The sequence below is a fragment of the Oryx dammah genome, unplaced genomic scaffold (assembly GCF_014754425.2).
Source record: "Oryx dammah isolate SB20612 unplaced genomic scaffold, SCBI_Odam_1.1 HiC_scaffold_29, whole genome shotgun sequence".
Classification (NCBI taxonomy): domain Eukaryota; kingdom Metazoa; phylum Chordata; class Mammalia; order Artiodactyla; family Bovidae; genus Oryx; species Oryx dammah.
Genome location: NW_024070213.1, coordinates 61,290,822 through 61,314,962, shown reverse-complemented (window position 1 = coordinate 61,314,962; position 24,141 = coordinate 61,290,822). Strand labels below are relative to the sequence as shown.

General features: G+C 40.0%; 1 protein-coding gene across 1 annotated transcript; it reads left to right on the top strand.

Moving 5' to 3' along the window:
• The first annotated feature begins 3,957 nt into the window (after positions 1–3,957).
• NEMP1 (nuclear envelope integral membrane protein 1) lies at positions 3,958–23,928 on the top strand. Its single transcript, XM_040233006.1, has 9 exons — positions 3,958–4,116; positions 11,790–11,914; positions 13,084–13,303; positions 14,650–14,722; positions 15,977–16,070; positions 16,549–16,663; positions 17,369–17,594; positions 18,382–18,555; positions 19,301–23,928. The coding sequence occupies exons 1-9, from the start codon at positions 3,990–3,992 to the stop codon at positions 19,482–19,484; spliced, it is 1,338 nt and encodes a 445-aa protein (XP_040088940.1). The 5' UTR covers positions 3,958–3,989; the 3' UTR covers positions 19,485–23,928.
• The last annotated feature ends 213 nt before the right edge of the window (positions 23,929–24,141 follow it).

The window sequence follows — 24,141 nt, the reverse complement described above, 5'->3', positions numbered from 1 at the left end:
CGGAGAGATGGCAAGGTGCTAGACTAAATCACTGGCGCTGGAGATGGAGCGGAAAGGACAGACATAAAGGATAGTCATCAGGGCTTCCCTGGTGGCTCAGAGGTAAGAATCCACCTGCCAGTGCGGAGCCATGGGTTCTATCACTGACCCACATGCTGCAGGGCAACTGACCTTGCTCTGCAACTATTGAGCCCGTGTTGAAGAGCCCAGAAGCCACAACTACTGAAGCCCCCGTGCCCTAGAGTCTGTGCTCTGCAAAAGAAGCCTCTGCAGGAAGCCCACACACGGCAGCTAGAGCATAGCCCTGTTCACCACAACTAGAGAAAAGTCCACACAGCAATGAAGACCCAGCATAGTGAAAGCTCAAAAATAAATACATAGAGAATTATTTTTCAAAAAAACCTTAAAAAAAAGATCATCGGGTAATATGAATAGAACTTGATGATTGGCTAAAGGGTTGGGGGAAGAGAAGAGTTTAGAGTAACTCTCAGGCCTCTAGCTTGGGTGACTTGAGTGGATAGAATGGGGCACCGTCATCAGATAGGCACCATCTGCAGTCTTTTTCCTAAGTTAAGAAAGTTATAAAACCCCCAAATTTTCATATCTCTTTTGACTACAAAACCTAATCTGACTTGAACTTACTTTGTGGCGGAACTCCTAGCTTATCAAGGCTATATATTGTCATCTTGCTTATTTAATTTACATGCGGAGTACATCATGTGAAATGCCGGACTGAATGAAGCACAAGCTGGAATCAAGATTACAGGGAGAAATATCAATAACCTCAGATAAACAGATGACACCATCCTTATGGCAGAAATCGAAGAGGAACTAAAGAGCCTCTTGATGAAATTAAAAGAGGAGAGTGAAATAGCTTATTAATATATAAAGTTATTTATAGTTTCATTTATGCCACTTTCATTTATACCATGTGAATATTCATCTCTCATTGCAGAAACATTAATTTGTTTATGAGGTACTGCCCCAGACCCCACTGAGATTGCTGTCTTATTTATTGTATATGCACCATATTACATTTCTAAAATCCAAAAAATTCTGAAACACATTTACGATCCAGATTTCCTGCCCCATTTACTCATCAGCGTTGGCCTGAGTTTTTTTGGCTATTTGCATAAATCAGATCCACCTGCAGATAATGAATATTCATTGAAGTGTGTGCTATAGACTCTGAAGATGATTCTCAAAGTGTTTTGAGCAGTGTTCATATTATTAAAACAAGGCTAAAAGCTTCTTGAATTGAGTACCTGGAAGTGACGGAACTCATTTGGATGATAAGGTTTAATGTGTTTATGGACAACCAGTTTTATTACTGTACACTGCATTTACATATTTTAACAGTCAGTGGTGGGAATTTTCCAGAGGTCCAGTGGTTAGCACTCATTGCTGTCACTGCCAGATCTGGGTTCAATCCCTGGTGGGGGATTGAAAAAAAAAAGTCAGTAAATGATCCTCTGGAATTAGTTCCCCTGTTCTCTGGCCTTTGTTCAAAACCGAAAAGCAAGCTCTGAATGCTGAGAATTTGGGACCTGGTAGAAAATGAAGTGTGTTTGTGTGTTGAGGGGTGTAGGTGTATAAATTTTTTTTTAAAAGTTTTAGACTTACAGAAAAATCGAGAAGATAATACAGAGAGTTGTCCTTTACTCCCCATCCGGTTTCTACTGTTACTATCTCACATTAGTACTGTGTGTTTACCACCATTAATGAACCAGCATTGATAACATTAACTAAAGCCTATCGTTTACTCAGATTTCCTTAGTTTTTACCTAATTTTTTTCTATTTCAATTTTTTTTCTATTTATATATCATGGATCCCATCCATGATACCATATTACATTTGGTTTCCATATTTTATTAGGCTCCTCTTGGCTGTTAGTTTCTCAGAATTGCCCTGTTTGTGATGACTATGAGGAGTATTGATCAGGTATTTTGTAGGTTTCCTCTTTGTTTTGCTGTATCACACATGGCTTGTGAGATCTTATGGTTTCCCCACCAGGGACTGAACCTGTTCCTTCGGCAGTGGAAGTGGAGAGTCCATAACCACTGGACCACAAGAGAAGTCCCTAGTTTACCTCTTTATCTGAATTTTTTAAGTGGCTTCCCTGGTGGTTCAGATGGTAAAGAATCTGCCTGCAATGCAGGAGACCCAGGTTCCATCTCTGGGTCTGGAAGATCCCCTGGAGAAGGAAATGGCAACCCACTCCAGTATTCTTGCATGGAGAATTCCATGGACAGAGGAGCCTGGCAGGCTATAGTCCATGGCATCAAAAAGAGTCGGACCCAACTGAGAGACCTGTAATAAATGTTTAATCTCAGTTTTATGAGTTTTGAGGAGGAAAACCATAGAAATACCATTTTCTCCACACACTATCAAGGGTACATAGTAGCAATGAGATGTATTACTGTGGATACTGACCTCTTTAGGTCAGCCAGGGGAGTGTGTGGTGGAAGTGTGTGAGTGATAGGATGACTGTCGCACCAGAGGTGGCCTTGTTTTCTTTCTGAGAATGAAATTTTTTCTCTTGCCTGTTGCTCGGCTTCATTTTCACTTTTTTAAAACCCCTGTTTTGAAAGCTTGAACCTTCCCCAGCAGTTACCTCCTTCTCTGAATTTTTCATTAACTCACTGGACTCCATCAGCTCTAGTATTCCTACCTACCACTATCAGATCAAAGCTATGGTTTTTCCAACAGTCATATATGGACATGAGAGTTAGACCATAAAGAAAGCTGAGCATTGAAGGACTGATGGTTTTGAACTGTGGTGTTGGAAAAGACTATTGAGAGTCCCTTGGACTGCAAGGAGGTCCAACCAGTCAGTCCTAAAAGAAATCAGTCCTACATAGTCACTGGAAGGACTGATGCTGAAGCTGAAGCTCCAATACTTTGGCCACCTGATTTGAAGAACTAACTCATTAGAAAAGACACTGATGCTGGGAAAGATTGAAGGCAGGAGGAGATGGTTGGACGGCATCATCGATTCAATGGACATGAGTTTGAGCCAGCTCCAGGAGTTGGTGATGGGAAGCCTGGGGTGTTGCAGTCCATGGGGTCACACGATTGAGCAGCTGAACGAAACTACCAGATCCTCTAAAAAATAAGATGCTTCAATTTCGACTAACATTTACTGAACACTTATTACGTGCTAGGCCCTTTGCTAGGCTTTCACCGTGTGAGTCATTTAATTGGAAGCACCTGATGCATAGAAAGAACTCATGCTTTGGGGTAAGACCTGGGTTGGAACCACAGCCCAGCCCAAGAAACTGCAATCTTGGGTAGGTTCCTTTTTCTGTCTTAATTTTGGCTTCTTTATAAATGAAGCTATTTATCTTCCAGGGTGTTGTGAGGAATAAAAAAGCTTCTCTTAATCTTCGCATGGATTTAGCTCCCTGCCACCCCCCCAAACCCCCAAAAAACCCTACCCTACGACTACATTTTTAAACGTTAATGTTTATTCCTTATAAAACTGTCAACAGAATTTTTTGAATAGCTTCCGTTTTAAATCATTTAAGACTTTGGAAGACAGTCGTCTTAAGTTTTCCAGAACGGAAAGATCATGGTGAACAGCAAAGAAAGAAAACAGAAGGAATCTGAGATAGTTTCGATGGAAATAACAAGTTTGGCCAAGAATGGCTCTCCCATTCTGATTTTCTATTGGTTAAGCTTACCATCAATCAGTCCAGTTGTAAATAAAGTGGAGACGGAAGCATGTTGTTAAGGGGCGGGATCTTCCTGTCGCCATTGCTAAGGTGAGAACATGTTTTCTTATAGGCTGAAAGATACCATTTTCCGCCCTCCCGCATCAGTTGCTAAGAGGCGGGACTATAGGGTGCAAAAACGACGGAGTCCTCGAAGCACCGCCCATCCGATGTTGATAGGGGGCGGGCCTTGTAGCGGATAGGCTGCTGGTCCTGCCTGTTCCGGGTTAGTTGCCGGGGAGAGGCACGTGAAGAGGAGGCGGCGTGAGGCGACCATGGCGGGAGGAATGAAAGTGGCGCTCTTGCCGGCAGTTGGTGCCGGGCCCTGGAGTTGGGGGGCTGGGGGTGGTGGGGCAGTGCGGCTGCTTCTGGTCCTCTCCGGCTGCTTTGTCTGTGGCTCAGGTACCGCGGGCAGCAGCTGCCAAGGGGGCGGGTGCCGAGGGTTTATGTTCAGAAAGGTGGAGTGTCCCCAGGGCGTGGGCCGTTATTCTACTGAGGGGCGCGGGCGTGGTGCGGAGAAAGGATCTACATACCTGGCGAATGGGCGCCTGCCTTGAGGGGCCAAGGGCCCTGGGGGCGGTTTGCGGGAGCTATCCAGAATCGGGAGGAGCCTGGAGTCCTTTTGGCGGAGACAGGGAGGCCTGCACTGGGTGAAAAGCGGTCCTGGGGACTCCGTCTTGCTTCACTGGCTTCCTCGACTTCTTTCTTAAAAGGAAGGTGACCCGAGGACCGAATGGACAGAGAGCCCTGCCACTGGAAAGGGAGCAACCTGTTCATTCAGAAAATTAGCAACACCTGAGCATATGCTGTCAGGACTCAGGGCAGGATGGCTGAACAGATGATTGTAGTTCACTGAAATGTAATGATCTCTTATAAATATCTTGCGCACTTGTAAGATCCTGGCCCCTACCGGCCTTATGGAACCGATCTGGAGCAATTAAATTCCAGTTTCCGAAAAGAGAGAGACGTTAGTTAACGTCTAGTAATTTTCTTTTGTAAATTTATTGATTCCTCAAGCAAACTTTCTTGATGCCTGCTGCTGCTTAGTTGGCTTTGGACTGGGATGAAATTATTTTCCTTTTCCGCTCTATTTCAGAAAACCTAGGGTGTGTTTGTAAAAAAACAACCTCCTTCGAACCTTGTTAATTGCACAACAGAAAGATAAGTTTGGAAGCTTCCACTGGAGGAATTGAGACTCTTGGGGTTAAGGATAACCATATCTTGTAAACACACATGCTTTCTCTCCTCTCCCATCGTTTGCTGCCTCTTTCTTCTTGTCACTTAATGATTATGATGAGCTACAGCTTTAAGGTTGTCTTTCAACCTTAAGGATCCATAGAACTAGTTTCAAAGCGGCTCAGATGGTAAAGCGTCTGCCTACAATGCGGGAGACCCGGGTTCAATCCCTGGGTCGGGAAGATCTCCTGGAGAAGGAAATGGCAACCCACTCCAGTATTCTTGCCTGGAAAATTCCATGGACAGAGAAGCCTGGTAGTCTACAGTCCATGGGGTCTCAAAGAATCGGACGCGACTGAGCAACTTCACTTCACTTCACAGCTTTAAGGTTATCTCTCAACCTTAAGGATCCATAGAACTAGTTTCAAAGCGCAGCGACCGTCTGAAACAGTTTTTTTTTTTTTTTTTTTTAAGGGAGAGGGATATAGGTATCCAAAAAGACACTTTTTCCAGAGTATCATTTGAAGGACTGCTTATGATCTGAATGACCTTTGACCAGACCGTAGAGGTTTGTGTATTGTGGAGATGAAAGTATTTATTCCAAAATGCTCCTCCTTAGTGCTCAGTCAGTAGTCTCAAGGTTTCTTTAATAAGGAGATGAACGGGGACTTTTGGCTTGGAGAAGGGTAAACTCAGGGAATAGTTCTTGGTAGCCTAGTGGATGATGTAGGTGGTAGCTACAAAAGACAGTCATGTAATAGAGAGCTTTCTAAAGTGAGAGGTACCTAAAGAGAATGGAGTACTTCAAAAGACAAGAGTTCTTTCTCACTGAAGGTTGTTGAATTTGATTATAAAAATGATTTGAATTTAGACTATTTGACAAGAACAATTAAGCATAAAGAAGTAGAAAAAACTTTCACTTTATTTTGTCAGAGGCAGTCCGTTAAAGCACTCTTTCTTCTGGTCTATTTCCATGTGTTTTTAATTTAAAATATTTTGTTTGAATTTACAATACATTCATAAAATTGTCAGCAGTCCTGTTCTCTTCCTTGGAGGCCACCAGTTGTTACCAGAGGTAGTTTTCTCATTTGGTTTTATAGCATAAGCGTTTTCCTTTGTCATTTAGAAGTCTTCATTAAAGTTATTCTACTTTTATGTTATGGACACAATTTTTTTATTTTAGAATAGATTCTTAGAAATGGCTAAAATATATTTAAGACCCTTGAAACATCTTGCTAAAATATTTTTCTGAAAATATGTGCCAATTTATACCACTATCAGCTCTGTTTGTGACCCGTATCCTTGCCCAGCCCTGGATATTCCAGACTGAAACACCTTTGCTAATTTGGTAGATTGAAAGTGGTATCTTAATTATTTTTAGTTTCTTGCATTATTTTGTGAAGTAGCATCTTTCAAGTGCTCATTAGTTATTTAATTATATGTTTAGACTTACATTTTTTAGAGTGTGTGTCCTTTGCTCTTGGTCTGTTTGTTGTGATTGCTATTGGGATTTTTGTGTACTTTTAAAATCAATTGATGAACCTTTTTGACATATTAAGGATATATATTTTATAATTATTTATTACAAAACTTTAATGTTTGTCCCTTTTTATCTTTTTTCTTTAGATCTTTTTAAATAGAAGATTTATATATTTATGTGGTTGCTAGATTTTATTCTTTTTAAAATTTATTTGGTGAAACAGAACCATGTGTGGTCTTAGTTTCCTGACCAGGGATTGAACCCAGGCCCTGGCAGTGAAAGTGTGGAGTCCTAACCACTGGACTGCCAGGGAGTCCTAGGCATTTTAGTTCCCCAACTAGGGAGCAGACACACACCCTCTTGTATTGGAAGCATGGAGTCTAACCACTGGACCACCAGGGAAGTTTCTTGATTTTATTCTTTAGATTTATTTCCATTGCTTTTACACTTAAAGAGCCTTCCAGAATTGAGTTTTTATATGTGTATATTTTGTAGTACAATTTAATTATTTTTCATTTTACTTTTTAACCAATGATTAATGTTAGCATTTGGTGTGAGGTGAGTAACTAGATGAATTTTGTTTTCCAGATAACTGTCAATTGTCTCAGCATCCCATTGGATAATCCTTTGCTAAGCCCACTAACTTAAAGATGCTAGTTTTTAAGGAGAATTTTAAAATGCTTTTAAGTATGAACTGGATTACCTCTTGACAGAAATGATTAGAGGCTATTTAAGAATTAGAGGAGGTGGTTTTTCATGACTTTTTTAGGTCTTTTTCTGGTCCTCACATACTATGAATCATTTTCATTACCTGTCCTCACATACTATGAGTCATTTTCATTACCTTCTGCCAGTAGATGTTAAAAGATCAGTGTTGTTGATCGAAAAGTTGATGAATATAAGTAAATAAGTTTCTAACTTTTGAGTAGCTAGTTCATGGGTAAATACGTGCAAGCAAGTTGTGATCCACTAAATTCCAAGAAGAATTCAATCTTTGGGCTTAAAAGGCATTTTTAAATTTACTTTTTGACTACCTTGTGGCATTGGAGATCTTAGTTCCCTGACCAGAGATTGAACCCATGTCCCCTGCTGCGGAAGTTTGGAGTCCTAAGCACTGGACTGCCGGGGAATTCCTTCCAAAGTGCTGCCTCTTATAAATGTTTTATTTCTTCAGGAAAATGACATTGAATTTATTTATTTAGTTTTATCTTTTTATTCATTTATTTTTGGCTGCACTGGCTCTTTGCTGTTTGAGGGTGTCTTGCCTAGTTTGGGCAAATGGGGCCTACTCTCTAGTTGTAGTGTGGGCTTCTCACTGCGATGGCTGCTCTTGTTGCAGAGCCTGGGCTCTAGGCACTGGGCTCAGTAGTTAGGTCACATGGGCTTAGTTGCTTCTCTCCGTGTGGGATCTTCTGGGATCAGGGATTGAACCCATGTTTCCTGCATTGGCAGGTGGATTCTTTACCATTGAGCCACCAGGGAAGCCCCTGAAGAATTTAAAAATTGTCTTAAAAATACTAATGCCTTTTCCTGGCATTAAGTTTTTAAAATGGCCTATGCTACTGACATATTATTTGTATCTTACTGTTTCCCTGTGGCTCAGATGGTAAAAGAGTTTACCTGCAGTGCAGAAGACTCTCCCTGGGTTGGGAAGATCCCATGGAAAAGAGAATGGCAACCAGTATTCTTACCTGGAGAATTCCATGGACAGAGGAGCCTGGTGGGCTACAGTCCATGGAGTCTTACAAAGAGTCAGACACGACTGACTGACTAACACACACACTTTCTTGAAAATGGGTTTCAAGATATGTTGTGTTACCTTACTTGCTGTAGGAGAGGAGTTAATAAAGTATGACTCTTGGGCTTTTAAAAATTTATTTGTAAACACACAAGTTCTAAGTTTCACAAAATTTTACTTTCTTACAGTCTCCAGAAGAAAATAAACTCTTGATCCAAATTTGTGAGTGGGTGTTCTTTCAGTATATTTGTGGATTTGCTAGTGAAACAAATGTCAGTAGAATTTTGGAAAGGTTTCACTTTGTGAAAAATAGGCTTGGAGGAAATCCAAACTACTATTGAACACTAGTGAGAAGTTGATAGATGGGGTTCAGGACATTCTACCCCAAAATATGGCACCTTGGCATACTGAGTATTTGAAGCTGAAGGGAGTCTGAGAAAACAACAGAAGCTGAAAAGTCACTCTGACCTTCCCCACTTTGCCCTTTTTCCTTGAAATAGGCCATAAAATCCTCATGTGAGAGGTGCCCTCCCTTACCTGAAGGAAAGGAGCATCCTTAGCTTTGAAGACAAAGGGATACAAAGAAGAATCCTAATAAGCAGGCCTTGCTCGGTTTCCCCCACTTTGCTACAGTTACCTCATACCCAACCCATCTTATTCCTCTGTGATGATGCACTCTTCATCAAACCTAGCATAAAAGTATGTGGGTCTGTATGTCTTCGGGTCTTTATTTCCCTAGAGGCTTTCATGTTACATGTGAAGTGAAAGTTTCTAGTCGCTCAGTCGTGCCCGACTCTGCAACCCCATGGACTATAGAGTCTATGGAACTCTCCAGGCCAGAATACTGGGGTGAGTAGCCTTTCCCTTCTCCAGGGGATCTTCCCAACCCAGGGATTGAACCCAGGTCTCCCACATTGCAGGCAGATTCTTTACCAGCTAAGCCACAAGGGAAGTCGCATAAAACATTAAATAAATATGTATACTTTTCTCCTGTTAATATGTCTTTGTCAGTTTAATTTTCAGGCCTAGCCAGAGACTCTTAAGAGGGTGAAGGAAAACTTTTCCTTCCCCCCACAAAATCAACTGAATTTTAAAATATTGAGATACAATTCACATACCATAACATCCTTTCATTGGTTTTTGGTATGCAGTTGACCCTTGAACAACTCAGATTTGAATTGCATGAGTCCACTTACACATGGATTTTTAGTTTCAATATATGTATATACTGTATGTATTACAGCACTTCCTGGTCTTTGGTTGGTTGAATCCGCAGATGCGAAACTGGCTCCAGAGGGCTGGTTTTTGACTGAGCAGAGAGGTGGCATCCCTACACATCTGTTGATCAAGGGTTAGCTGTATTTGTAGTGTGCAACCATCACCACTAATTCCAGAATATCTTCATTATTCCAAAATGAGACCCAGTAACCCTGAGCAATCATTCCCCATTCCCTTCTCCTCCCAGCCCCTGACAACTAACTAATCTGCTTTGCTTATTGTGGATATTTACATAAATGGAATCATTTAATATGTGGCCTTTTGGTTGACTGGCTTTCATTCAGCATGATGTAAAGGTTTGTGTAGTATGCATCAGTACTTTCTTTTTGTGGCTAGATAATATTTCATCATATTGATAATACCACTTTTTGCTTATCCATTGATCAGCTGATGAGATTTAGGGTGTTACCCACATTTTGGTTATGGACATTGCTGCAGTGAAGTTTTGTGTACAGGTTTCTGTGTGAACATGTTTTCAGTTCTTGGGTGTATACAGAGGAGTGGAATTGCTATGTCTAATAACTGTTTTTGTTTTTGAGGAACTGCCAAGCTGTTTCCAGAAAGACTACCATTTTTTATTCCCACTAACAATGTGTGAGGGTTACAGTTTCTCCACATCCTTGCCAACTGTGGTTATTGTCTTTTTTTTTCTTTGGTTATAGCCATCCTACTGAGTGTGAAGTGGCATTTTATTGTGATTTTGACTTGGATTTCCATCGTGATTAATGATGTTGAGCCTTTTTTCATTGTGTTTATTGGCCATTTGTATATTTTCTTTCAAAAAATGTCTATTCAAATCCTTTATGCAATCTAAAAAATTTTCTTTCTCTTTTTGTTGTTGAGTTGTAGTAGTTCTTTATATATTCTGGATACTAGACCCTTATCAGATAAATGACTTGCAAATATTTTCTCCCACTTTGTGGGTTGTCTTTTCATTTTCTTGATAGTGGCCTTTGAAACAAAGAATTTTTAAATTTTTTGAAGCCATTGTCTAATCCAAGGTCACAAAGATTTACACACTTGTTTTTTTTCCAAGTATATTGTAGTTTTTGCTCTTAATGTTTAGGTTTAGAACTGAATTTAACTTCAAAATTAGTCTTCAGTTCAGTTCAGTCGCTCAGTCGTGTCTGACTCTTTGCGACCCCATGAATCGCAGCACGCCAGGCCTCTGTGTCCATCACCAACTCCTGGAGTTTACCCAAACTCACGTCCATCGAGTCGGTGATGCCATCCAGCCATCTCATCCTCTGTCATCCCCTTCTGCTGCCCCCAATCCCTCCCAGCATCAGGGTCTTTTCCATTGAGTCAACTCTTCGCATGAGGTGGCCAAAGTATTGGAGTTTCAGCTTCAGCATCAGTGCTTCCAGTGAACACCCAGAACTGATCTCCTTTAGGATGGACTGGTTGGATCTCCTAAAATTAGTCTTAGCTTCACTCTAAAATCGTGTCATTGCCTTTGTGCGTGTATAACTTTGGCTTTCTAAGTTTTGGTGGAGGTTTTTGTTTTGGGGTGTTTTGTTAGTTTATTTAGATCTTTCCCCCTTTACACTAAGAACCAAAGTGATAACTACATTTCCATTTAGAGTAGCATTTAATGAGTTGATATATACAACGTGGAGCAAGGAAGATATTGAAATGTTCTGTGGTAAAGGTAGCTTGTGCAGACTGAGGTAAGAAGATACTGAGAGTGGTCACCTGTTAACCTTAACTTAAATGAGTTTGAATATAAACTCCGGAGGGCACTTCTGTTTTGGTAAAATCTGAGGGACCGCATATATTAATTGGCCGCTTTTAAAACTTGAAACAAAAACAGCTAGGAAAAATAAACTTTGCAGTCTTTTAGTATCTGTTTAAAGTACTTTAAATACAAAAGATGTTGCTAATTTTGTTCATCCTACTCAGGAAAGGAATAGAGGAAATCACTGGATGGGTTACTTTAGCTATGCCTTTATAAGGAAAACAGGACCTGGTATGAATCTCACTTAAGCTGTTTATTAGCCCTGTGGTTTTGGACTAAGTACTTAATTGTTCCTAAATATCAGTTTCCTCATTTATAAAAATGAATATTATGAGAGTGCCTACCTGATAGCATTGTTGGGAGGGTTAAATGAAACACATATTGTCTGTCTTAATACACACATAATAGTGGATTTTATTATTACTCATCCTGGATTAGTGACTATTTATAATATTTTTTAAAATTACGTTTGACAGAAACAAGACTCTGCCTTACTCCTTCTCCCATCTTAGTTTTCTTCTTTGTGTCAGTCCCTGATATTTTAACCCAGCTTTTAGAAAGTAGTCAGTTTAATTCTTTTTATGAAATGAGTTATGGTTATTAGTTTGTTTTGTTATATTTAATTGTTATTTTCTTTAATTGTTATTTTTTTTCTTTGCATAAAGCCGGAATTGATTTAAAGGTGGTCACGCTTCAGGAATCCAAAGTTCATTATATGAATACCAGTCAACAATCCTGTTACAAAAATGTGCTTATCCCAAAGTGGCATGATGTATGGACACGGATACAGGTAACGATTTGGAGGCTCTGGAGAGTGGCAGATTTTGTGAATATCTGATTAGTGAGTACTTTGACACGTTCTTCCCTTTTCACAACTAAAAAAAAGTATATATAAATACATAAAATTAACAACCTTGATAAGATTGCAGTTATTCTTAGTCTCTTCAGTGTTTTCATCAGTAAAGCATTTAGCTCTACTTTGTGTTCCTCTCTCTGTCCCTTTAAGTGGCCCGCAATTTTAAGTGGCCCACAATACTTGGCCCTGAGGTAAACTTCCTTCTTCCTTTTCCCCAAGAGACTATTTTCTTCTCTTCCCCGGCTCCTTTTACACACACACACACCCCTCTTTCTTTTTAAAGACCTTATGCCTTCTTTGGGCTGGAAACTGTTGCATGCTTGTCAGGATGTAGACTCTGCCTTGCTACTCCTATTGTGTTTTGATTCTGCACAAGATGTTGCATAAATGCCCTGAACTGGTTTCCCCTTGATAGGATGACTTTGGTCTCTTTTATTTCATAACACTGTTGAGCCACCTGGCAAGCAAGAGTGTCTGGCTGTACTGATTAAACAAAATGAGTCCTTTGGAAATGTTTCTGCTGCTATAAGCATAGTCACTGATCAGACCATTTGTTCACATCCAAAAAACACAAGGGTGGGCTTTTTCAAAAAATTCTCTTTTTTCATTGTCTGATATAAAGATCATATCCCATCTGGGGCACATTATAACCAACATTTACCCATAGTCAGTAATTTGTGACAAAAGGTTGAACTCAGCCTGTCATTATGGGAGACATTTTTGGTGCTGTTTATGCCTGGCAGTTTTCTTTATATTCTGGACCCTTGCTTTGTATGCTCTCTCATAAATAGCTGTATTGGTAACTCTTTCAGCTTAGAAGCCTTTTTTTTTTTTTTAAACCCTATGTTCTAGCCTAATAGTAGATTCAGATCATGTTAACAATAAGACATTCTAACAGCTGCCTCTCTGAACCATGTGCAGCGCTATTTGCCCAATTATCTTTTCGTTGCTTTTATCTCCATATTTCTCATAAGCCTGTGAAAAGCCAGTGCCATTAATGATTCAGCTATTTATGCTAAAGGGTTTTTATTTACAAATTGTGTGTGGAAAAAGTTTAAATTCCTACTTCCTTCTTTCTCATCCTGATTTTGCTTGTGTTACAGATCCGGGTAAATAGTTCCAAACTGGTCCGAGTCACCCAGGTGGAGAATGAAGAGAAACTGAAGGAGCTAGAGCAGTTTAGTATCTGGAACTTTTTTTCCTCCTTTTTAAAAGAAAAATTGAATGACACCTATGTTAATGTGGGTCTATACAGCACAAAAACCTGCCTCAAAGTTGAGATTTTAGAGGAAGACACCAAGTACAGTGTCACTGTGACTCGGAGTAAGTCTTACCTCTGTTTTTCTGATGGATTCTATGGTGAGAAGAGACTGAGCTTTGGAGGGTATAATTAGTGAGAGAAGTCAGCCCAAGACAGCTCCATTTTGGTTCTGATTATAACCCGAATATACCACTGCTCCAAACATTGCAGAGACTCCACCCCTCATAAAAGCCTTTAGGCCTAGATTTGAGACTTCACCATAAGTCTTTCATTCTGAGTGCTTCCTTACTTGGATTGTGAAGGCTGCATTCCTGATACTTCCAGTGGCTCTGAGCTGATATACCTAGTATTCTTCAGAGTTAGACAGATGTATTCCTGTCTTCTGGGCGCTTTCACTGTAGGCCTGTATATTTCAGTCCTGTATATTTCAGCCTACATTTAAAGACATGAATGGTTAAATAAAATAGACCTGAATACCTCACAAGCAAAAGAATATATGTGGAACCATAAATATGAAGATCACTGCAGTTTCAGACTTATTCAGTATAACTGGGAGTTTTCCCTTCTCTGGATGTGTCTGAGAAAGTTTCACGGAAGAGGCAGATGGTTGTCCTGTTGACTTCTCTATGACTTTTGGTCTCTTCTTAGTAACAACTCGCCCAGGAGAGTAATGTGAGCAGTAGCAATGTTCCTGGGTTTTGCTACAAAATTTGCTGTGCGCTTCTAACTGTCCCAGAGTTCCATAGTTCTTTGGTTGAACAGGATCAGCCTCTTTTTTTGGTGTTCCTTTTGCATTTACTGATCCCTCTTGCTCCTGTTTGTGGACCTCCCCTAGACTCAGCTCTTGAATGTGAAAGCTGTGGGAGTGGCTGGTACACCAGTAAGGGACCTGTGCTTGGGCCCCCTGGTCCTGGGCGATCGGATTGAGTGTAGGCTTTTCCAACACAGTGCTCAGATATCGTCAAAAGAAGTAGGTGGTGGTGTTGGTCAAGAAAAGCAGCCCCTTAGAGAACAACAGAGGGCCCTGACCCAGAGTTCTGGGCTAATCGGCTGAATCCGAGCCTGTGTGACTTAAGGCTTGAAAACCAGAGTGGTGGAGCCCCCTTGTGGGCAGTTGCATGAAGTGATGATGGTACTATGGCTCCAACCAAAGCAGAGCTTAGCTTTCTTTAGCCTTAGCGTAGGTAGCCAGAACAAACTCTTCAGGGAAGTATAGGTTAGACAGAGACCTAATTATACTTTCTTTTTGGAAGGGTGCCCAGGCTTTGTGTGAAATGCTGTTAAAATGCTGTTTAGGTGGGCTGTTTGCATTTATTAGCTGACCAGTGATGCCAGCATTGCCTTTTATTCTGTAATGCTTTAAATTGTTTGGTTCCCTTATTAAGCAGAAATATTTTATTTATTTCAGGATTTGACCCCAAACTCTTCCTCATTTTCCTTCTTGGACTTACACTATTTTTTTGTGGAGACTTGCTGAGCAGGTAGGTTCTAAGGCTAGAGGGGGGAAGGAGGATGCTCAGACCTACCTGCTTGACTTCTATCATAAAGTCTTAAAGTGCTGCCATTCTGTTTATGGATGGGCTAAGTCATTATCTGCTTCAATCATTAAAAAATACTTTAATGTATGTTATTATTTTTATTTTTTCTTGTATTAATAAGATTGGCAATAATGAAATTCCCCTATTAGGTTACCCACCATGTGATGGGATTTAGCCAATATATCACCATCCTTCTACCATTAGCCATGTTTAGCCCTCATTTTTAAGGGTTGTGTTTTACATTTTACAGGATGAGTTTCATGCTGTTCAGAAGTAAAGAAGCAAGGATCAATCACTTAACTCATTTCCTGCCTGTAGAAACCCACTAGCTAAGATAGGTGAAACAGACATGTACAAATACAAAGGAAACATATAGTCTCCCTGATGGCTCAGATGGTAAAGAAGCTGCCCGCAATGCAGGAGACTGGGTTCAATCCCTAGGTTGGGAAGATCCCCTGAAGGAGGGTACGGCAACCCACTCCAGTATTCTTACCTGGAGAATTCTATGGACAGAGGAGCCTGGTGGGCTACAGCTCATGGGGTTGCAAAGAGTCGGATATGACTAAGTGACTAACCCCCACGTGCACAGATAACAAACATTCAGCAGAGATAGAATCAACATTAACTTTGTATACAAGGAGAATATTTATGAAGTAGTGAATGAAAGCTTAACCAATTGAAGTTCAGCTGGAGTGAGGTTGTTAGAAGTTGTTCCTTATTTTGGGGACCCTGAGAGAAATTCAATATGAAGGAGGAATTTTGGTAGAAAGAGCCTAGACTAGGAGTAGGAGCTCTCTGTTTTATGCCCTTTGGGGTAAGCAATTCAGTTCTTATTATTAGTTCCCACTTGGCAGTCCTCTTACCCCTTTCTTCTCCCCAGAGAAGCCGTGCAGTTCCCAGAAGAAAGATTCTCATGAAAAATTGGGTGGGGAGCAGTACTGGGGATGGGAGCTAGAGACTAAGCAGAGGTTTATTTTTGGGGTGTATTTGAGGGGCTGTCATTGGTACTAATCCTTATAATTTGGCAGCAACTACGCTGTACTGGTCTCTTTAGTTTTCTGACCTCAAATGTTGAGCAAATACCTGTTCTCATCTTGTACCTTTTTTCTACCTTTTGGCTGGGATTGTGGTCTGGTTTGAACAGTGCTGTGTGTGAAGAATACAAACGTAGTAAGGAAATGAATTTTCTCTCTGCAGAAGTCAAATCTTCTACTATTCTACTGGGATGAGTGTGGGAATTGTGGCATCTTTACTAATCATCATTTTTATAGTGTCCAAGTTTGTGCCCAAGGTAAGTGGCAGAATCCTCACATGCAATTAGGATGAGCTTGGATAGATGAAGGATTGTTTTCTTGGATAATCTTACAGCACTGAAAATTTGCATTGATGGCTGATAAGTCAATGTCCTACTCTTTCCTTGTTTCAGAAAGATCCTTTCCATGATGAAACTTGGAGCCTGATGACATACAATCTCTCCCTTTTTATTTGAAATTCTGGGTACAGTGTGTGTGTGTGGGGGTGGTTAAAGTGTTTTTCCTGTTTATTAATTATTTACATTATATAGCCAGGCTTTTAAGTTATTTAGCATCTCATTTTCCCAGTGTTCTTTGCACTGTATAATTTTAAGTTTAAAGTACATATTTTTACGAGAGATGTTTTGTGCACTTTTAGTAGGTTGACTTTTTTTTTTTAATTACAGTTCCATTTTGCTTCTTGTATGTAGGGAAAGCCTGTTGTAACTTTTTGCTTTCACTTCTACTCTGTTTTAGAAAAGTCCCATTTACATCATCCTGGTAGGAGGCTGGTCCTTTTCTCTGTACCTCATTCAACTAGTTTTTAAAAATTTACAAGAGATCTGGAGGTGTTACTGGCAGTATCTTTTAAGTAAGTGTTACTGGTTTTGCTTTCCTTTTTATATGTTTATAGGCTATTTTAGTTAATTTGATCATGAAAAGATGTTGCTTGCTTATGGAGTTTAATAATCTATGCCATTTTATTAACTTGTAAAAATCATAGTTTTTATTTCTAACTCTACAGTTGTCACCTTTTCTTAAATTAAGATGATGCTGCTAGGGAGAAGACTAATTTGTTGGGGTTTATAAGTACATCTCTCTTTATGCATAGGCATCTTTCTGAAAAGCTGTAAATTGACTTTTTGAATATAATCGTATTTTAAATTCACTTGAGGACCTTAAGAAGTAAAGGACTCTACAGTGAACACTATCTGTAAAACAAGAAAAGAATCCTTTGGTTGTAAAGATAGTAACTCTTAATCTATCCTTTGAGAAGGAATTAATTTGGATTTTCATATATTAGTTTTTTGAAACAGACTATTTTAGAGTTGTTCAGCATGTAGCTTTAATTCCCCATTTGAGAATTAAATAAGTTTGAGACAACAGAAATGATAGAAACTTAAAAGAGATTAATATATATGAATAATGAAGGAAGTATGAATAATTGAGTAAAGATCTTACCCATTTTCCTGGTTCAGTAGGTGCCATATAGTGAATTTACTGCTGCTCCCCAGACGGGATATTTTTTACCAGTTGTAGATGAAAAAAAAATGTGTTCTGATAACTCTCCTCATAGGCTATGTCCTCGCAGTTGGATTCGTGAGTTTTGCAGTCTGTTACAAGTATGGGCCTTTGGAGAATGAACGAAGTATCAACCTGCTGACCTGGACCTTGCAGCTGCTGGGCCTATGTTTCATGTATTCCAGTATCCAGATACCACACATTGCCCTTGCCATTATCGTCATTGCACTATGTACTAAGAACCTGGAGTACCCTATCCACTGGCTGTACATCACCTACAGGTGACTGAAAGGCAGTGTAACTTTGTTCTGAAGTTTGCAGTGTGGGATGCAGGTGCAGCAAAAGGAAACAGGTTTTGACCTGGGAGCCTCTTTGTCAATGTCAGTTCATTGTATTATGTTTCACTTGTGTTTCTTTCAAGTCTTTCTTTTTAGATTCTCTGTAAACATTTTAAAGAACTTATAATAAATTCTAATCATTTTATATAAATAAAAACATCTGTTCCTGTTACCACTAGGTGGTGCAAAGTATATTACTTTTATGCCACATGCCTCAGTCACCTGGTTTCGGATTATGTCACACTGCCTTTCAGATTGTTCTGGGAGTCCTAGTCTTAGTTTAAGGTGTAATTCAAGCATGTGGTCACTTTTACCTGGTGACTATGGAATGGTCATAGGTTCTGAGGTTATCAGTGGTTTTTCTTTCTAGTATAGATAGTCAAAGTAATGCCTTCAGTTCATGGTGGGGGGGAGGTCCAGGTTAATGCACCACAATCTTATGCCATCATTTTCTTATAGTTGTCCATTTATTGGGAGATAAATATTTTGTCTATCACTTATAAGTGAATTTATTCATATTAGTGAATAATATTGACTAGTCTGACTTGTCGTGGTCTAATGTGTCAGGGGTCCATTATAACTAAGGATGACTGTGGAGTAAAGGTGGGAGTGATGACTGTTACTGATTTAGGCTCTCTGCTATATGCTTGACCCACTGAAGGGAGTCAAGAGATAACAATGGACGTAAATTACTGATTAATCATTCATGATGTTATTTTGGTGAGCACAGAAAGATGTGTAAGGCAACAGAAAAGACTGTCCCACCTCGTCTTCTGACAGAAGAAGAATACCGGCTACAAGGAGAGGTGGAGACCCGAAAGGCTTTAGAGCAGCTTAGAGAATACTGCAACAGTCCAGACTGCTCAGCTTGGAAGACTGTTTCTCGAATTCAGTCTCCAAAGAGGTAAACAAACTCTGGGCCAGAAGTACCAGGCATCTATCAGGGTAATCATGACCCTAGAGTTTTAATAGAGATATATTTCTATAATCATTTTGTATTTGTGGCTTTGTTTTCTTGTTCTTCTAGGAGTAGTCAAGGGAAAGGTACATATATCATATGTTGAGTCGTAGCCATTTTCTGATTGCTCGAGGAACTATTTACTCTAACTTTGATTGTAGCATTGAGATGAAAAGACTCTAGTATGATATTAAGTTTCTCCTCTTACAGTTTTGTGTTGCTCTCTGAATGTTTAATATATTTTTTGAGGTGGGAGGGATCCTTTATTTGGAAGCAGTCATACCAATGAATATATGAAACTTCAATTTGGAATCTTGATGGCATAAAGTTTCTAGGGCCATAAACACAAATAAATGTGTAATGCTCCTTAATCTTATCAAGGATTACAGATAACTGAAGGAACTTTAGCACTTCCATAACTAAAAAGGGTAAGCAAACTTCCATAACTTGAAAGTGCTTGTTAAGCAGGATGGTGTTGCAGGGAATGTCAGCCTACGATCCTAGTTTTCCTTCTCTTCTCATTTCTTGCTTTAGTCTACTTACCTGCCAGAGTAAGGATAAGGCTGGGGGCTAGGCTCAATATCATTTGAGCTGAGAGCACATCAAGGTTTCATTTTGTTCTTATTTTGAAAGAAAACAGGGTGGAAGGCAGCTTCTAATCAGTAAATGAGTATTGTCTTCTCTTTTCCAGGTTTGCTGACTTCGTGGAAGGTTCTTTCCACCTCACACCCAATGAGGTTTCTGTCCACGAGCAGGAGTATGGCTTAGGGAGCATTATAGCCCAGGACGAACTCTATGAAGAAACATCCTCTGAGGGAGAGGACTCAGATTCCCGGTACCCCCTTGTCGTACAGCAGAACAGCTTCCTGACTTAGGTTGGTTGACTTCGTACCTCAGTGGTCCAGGTTGCGTGTGTTTGGTGTGCAATTGCTTCTCAAATCTTTGAAGCTGGGTGAGATAACTGCAGAAATTCTTACACTGAAATTAGAGGCCTGAGTAGACCTCCCTCTGGAAATGGTCTCTGTGGGGTCCTGAGGAAGCAGAGTGGATAATGTAGTGACTGCTTCCCAGTGCATCCTGTTGGTTCAGTTCTCAGCCCACTTTTATATTTCTGAAGAAGCTGGATTGCCACAGCCAGCCCAGGGCATTCCAGTTCCTCTTTGAAGTTGGTTCAGTTGTGGCATTTCAGACTCGGAAGTGATAACTGTTACATGTGAATTAATGCTTTCAGACTATGGCAGCATCTTCAGAGACAAATCCACAAATCTGAGCCTTTTTTACTTCTGCTTTCATTTCGTGACTTTAGCGTAATCCTTGTTTTAACTGTTCTAAGAGGAAAATGGATTATTATTAGCCTGTCTTGTTTTTTAAATTAATCCATTTAAAAAAAAAAGTGAAACTTATGTTCCAGTAATAGCAAGTGCTCCAGAGTGACAAGCCTCCCACACATTTATTAATATGGATTGTCCATTAAAGCCCCAGTAACTCTTGTGCTGAACTTTGAATTAATTCTCACACCTATGATATTCTAAGTCCTGCTTACTTTAGGAACATGCCTGCAGGCCCTTCTGTAGATGAGGTCTGTTGGGGTTTTTATTATATTGTATTGGCCAAAAAGTTTGGGATTTTCTGTAAGCTCCTTATGGAAACAAATTTTTTGACCAACCCAGTATTTAACTTCCATTTCCAAATAGGCTTTCAGGCATCCCTTCCAATTCCTCTTTGTCCCCTTTGCCCTTTCAAGAAGGGTCTATTCTCTCATCTCTGATTATGTACATTTCAGATTGTTTTATTTCTTATATTCTCTTCTCTTTGATTTATAGCATTATTCCCACTAATTAGGAGAAGTGATCTTATTTAGGGAATTTAAATGCTTTTTACTGGTTCTCTTATTTTTCCTGTCCACTGGTCACACATCTTTGAGTTGTGGGATCAAGAAATTATCTCCTTTTCCTTCCCCTTCCTTTGTCTACCCATTCTATTAATACCTATTCTTAATAGTCTTTGCTTGGCACCTATCCCTCTCCCTGCAGGAAGCCTGGCTCATTTGTGAGCCCTGGAACTATCTATGAAGGCTCTTGATACAACATACATGTTGTAGCTATGTGGCTGCCACAATTTGCATTGCCAGGAGACAGACTTCCAGATCATCCTTGTGCCTCTGGGTGCTTGCGCAGCCATCAGGATCAGATGTGCTTTCCTATGAACTTCTTGTACTTAATTTGCAATTCCATTTCTGACCAGAGGTTCCTGCTGCCTTTTATTATAGTGGCATTGGTTTCACATTCTTTTGCCATTGGAAAGTACCCTTATAAACCAGCAATGCGATTTATGAGGGAGCAAATTCCTAAGTCTGTGTCATTCACTTGGTTCTATCTTTGTGATCTTCACCCTTGCACCTTAGAAAAAGCTGTAAAAAGCCAGGAAGATAGACACTGATGCAGGAGCATAGCATTGAACTGACTGACTTACCGTGTCGTGCAGAAGACAGATGATTTTTATTAAAAATCTGCAATGAATGACTCCTTCAGACCACCGATTTAACAGATAATTTTGAAAGGCTCTGGGCTCCATTACTGACTTCAAGAATGTCAGCTCTGAGACTCCCCTCCAGGTGGCCAGTTGATTTTTTTCTGACAGTGTTTCCCATAGCTTTAAACTGTCCTAAAATGACAACTACCTCAATTGGCAAATAGACTTATAGAAGAAAGTGGAAAATATAGTATTTGGACAGATGACATGGGTTAAATGCTTTATATTAGGAAACCTTTCTACCTTTTGTAGTTATGTACATGGTAGCATTATATCCCTCTGCATAAAACTATTAAGGCTTCTGAATTTTACTTTTTTTTTTTGCCTCATTTATAGAAATTGAAACCTAGCATGTTTAAGCATAAGCTGATTTGAAAAAATAATGCAGCTGTACAAGTGGTCTCAGGGTTCCCTTGAGACTTTGGTACCTTCCCCACATGGCCACTTAGGGATATGGTCACTTGCCTCTAGGCTAATACTTCCTGACACCTGTCTTTATTTCGGTGAGAAAGCACTGTGAAGTAGAGAAACATTCTCAACTTTTTCTGTTTAGTAAACTCCTTGTGATATACCACTTCCATCTCAAGATGAGTTTTTCTCACTGTGTTTGAATTTGGGGTGAGTGAAACCAAACTCGGTTTATTACTCCCTGTCTGGTAGTTGGAGAACTGAGCTGTAGGCAGCGCCAGTGACAACAGGTCCCGTTGTCATGAGAGCTCCTCTCAGACAGCGAAGGACGGTGCGGCTGGTGTGCGGGTGTCCTTGGCCTGCCCTCCTGTGCAGCTCTCCCGCAGATGCCTCTGAGCCTGTGTGTGCCCGGAGATTGCTCGACTCGGGCCACCTGTAGGAGCTGCTCTTGTCTCCTGCTTGGCCACTTAGTCTGCTGGCTCAGTCCCTAGTTGAGGCCCTCGTTTAATTTTCTCTGGCAGTTACAGCTCTTGCAGCTTCAGCATAGTCTTGTCTCTCAGACCGATCTCATCAGGAAGAATTGAAGGGATAACTGGAGTGAGCTGGACATCGGAGCCCTCGTCTGCCGCCACGTCAGCGTCTTGCTCCACAAATATCAAGCTGCAAATTTGCCCTCGGAGTCAGGGTCTCATCAGCATCAGAAATCTATGGCCTCTAATGGATCTGATGAAGTTATGTAGAGCATGCCTCCCATTAATGGGAGTACAGGTCCACTGGCTTCAAACACTTTCCCTTCACTTTCCCAGTTGGATTGCTTTCACGAGACCAATGGAACCAATGACTGAAAATAAGGAAAATTTAGCACTTTTGATATCTTCTAATAAGAAATTCCTATGAATTTCTGACACTTCATGCCCCAAAACTAGTTTATTTCATCCCCCTAAATTCATGACTTTTATATTCTGTTGCAGAATTTTGCTGATGATAGACTTTTGAGTACTGATTTTGTGCTGATAAAGTCCATTCTAGGGCCCAGCCTTTTCTTCACTGACTTGTGTTCCCTTCAACCTAATCCCCACTTTGCATGTGTGATAGACAGTTGATGAACGAAAGCACCCAAATAGGCGAGATAGTTCCCCAGGCCCTGATTTCTGTAAAAGGCTTGGGAGTGGATTATGCAATTGCCTTTCATATTTTTGTTGTTCCAGAAAAAAAGATGGGCTCAGATGGATGCCTGTGTAAAAATGGTTCCTAGCTTTGTACTCATAACTTTTCTCTGAATTGAGTAGTGAAAGTTGAAGTAGGAGGAAAGGAAATTAAATGTCCTAGTATTCCTTTGGACTCAGGTCTGACATGACATATGAGATAATAACCTATATTGAAATGCCAAGAATTTTATCTGAACCAAGGAGAGGACAGTTTGACAGATTTATTATGCCTTCATGTTACATAGACACTGAAACAAACTAATAAGCATAAAATAGCCATTGTACAAGGCAAGTGCACCTAAAACTTTATGTTTTGGTGTAACAGAAATTGATCATTATTTTTTTAGGGAAGCCTATGCAATTGTGGTGATCCAGTGGTGTCTCTTGATAACTTAGCTTATGGATTCAGTTGCTGTGGAGGTAGATTCTAGACAGTTATTAACTTAAAAAGGGAGTTTGGTGCCTTATATGATGGGAGTCAGAGCCTGCTGGGAATAAACAAAGCGAATTCATACCAGTGTCAATGCACAGCTTTAGCAGGGAAGGAAATGGCACACAGCACCCCCACATTTGGGGCTTTTGGCTCCCACACCCCCTGCCCATGTGCATCACCATCCTTTTCACACTTGACAATAACTTGAAAATGGTGAAATCACTATCCTGCATTTTTCTACAACATGGGCAATGTTCTTATTAACATAATAGGTAGCTCTTAATGTATTAGAACTGTTACAGCCTGCAGTTGCCTCAGTTTATCATGTTTCTAGGATTGATGGTGGAATAGGAAGTTCCTGGGTAAGTTTTAGCCTGTGGGTAATGCCTTAGTGTTATTTTAAAAGATTTGTCATTTATATTTAAAATAAGTGTTCATGAATGTTTGCAAGGAACAAAATGATCAGGGATGACTCTTTGCCATGGGTCTCATTTTCACTCTTTTCTGTAAGAAAAATAAGCAATGTCTTATTATATATTTTTTCATTTTTATTGTACAAGTTTATAAGCAATCCCAATTTTAATAAAGTTTTATATACTATGTAGTGGTTTCTCTTAATGAACATGTACTTTTCTTGTTAGGATCTCTTGTTTTCAGGTAATCAGCAATTAGCTCTTCTGTTTCATCTTTCTAGACATGTGTTTTGCATGTTATTTATTTTCCTTTTTTAAAAAAAAAAAAAACAAAAACACTTCTTCCCTTGGGATTTCCCAGTGATCTAGTGGCTGAGACTCCATGCTCCCTGTACAGGGGGCCTGGGTTTGATCTCTAATCAGGGAACTATCAATAGATCTTGCATGCCACAACTAAAGAATGTGCGTGCCCCAATGAAGATTGAAGACCCCACATGCCAAAACTGAGACCTGGTGCAGCCAAATAAAAAATATTTAA

Bases quoted from the DNA above. Each gene is read 5' to 3' on its own strand.
- NEMP1 (XM_040233006.1), top strand. From the start codon at position 3,990: ATGGCGGGAGGAATGAAAGTGGCGCTCTTGCCGGCAGTTGGTGCCGGG. The intron at 16,071-16,548 runs GTAAGTGGCAGA...ACTCTGTTTTAG, and splicing joins TGTCCAAGTTTGTGCCCAAG to AAAAGTCCCATTTACATCAT. The intron at 18,556-19,300 runs GTAAACAAACTC...TCTCTTTTCCAG, and splicing joins CGAATTCAGTCTCCAAAGAG to GTTTGCTGACTTCGTGGAAG.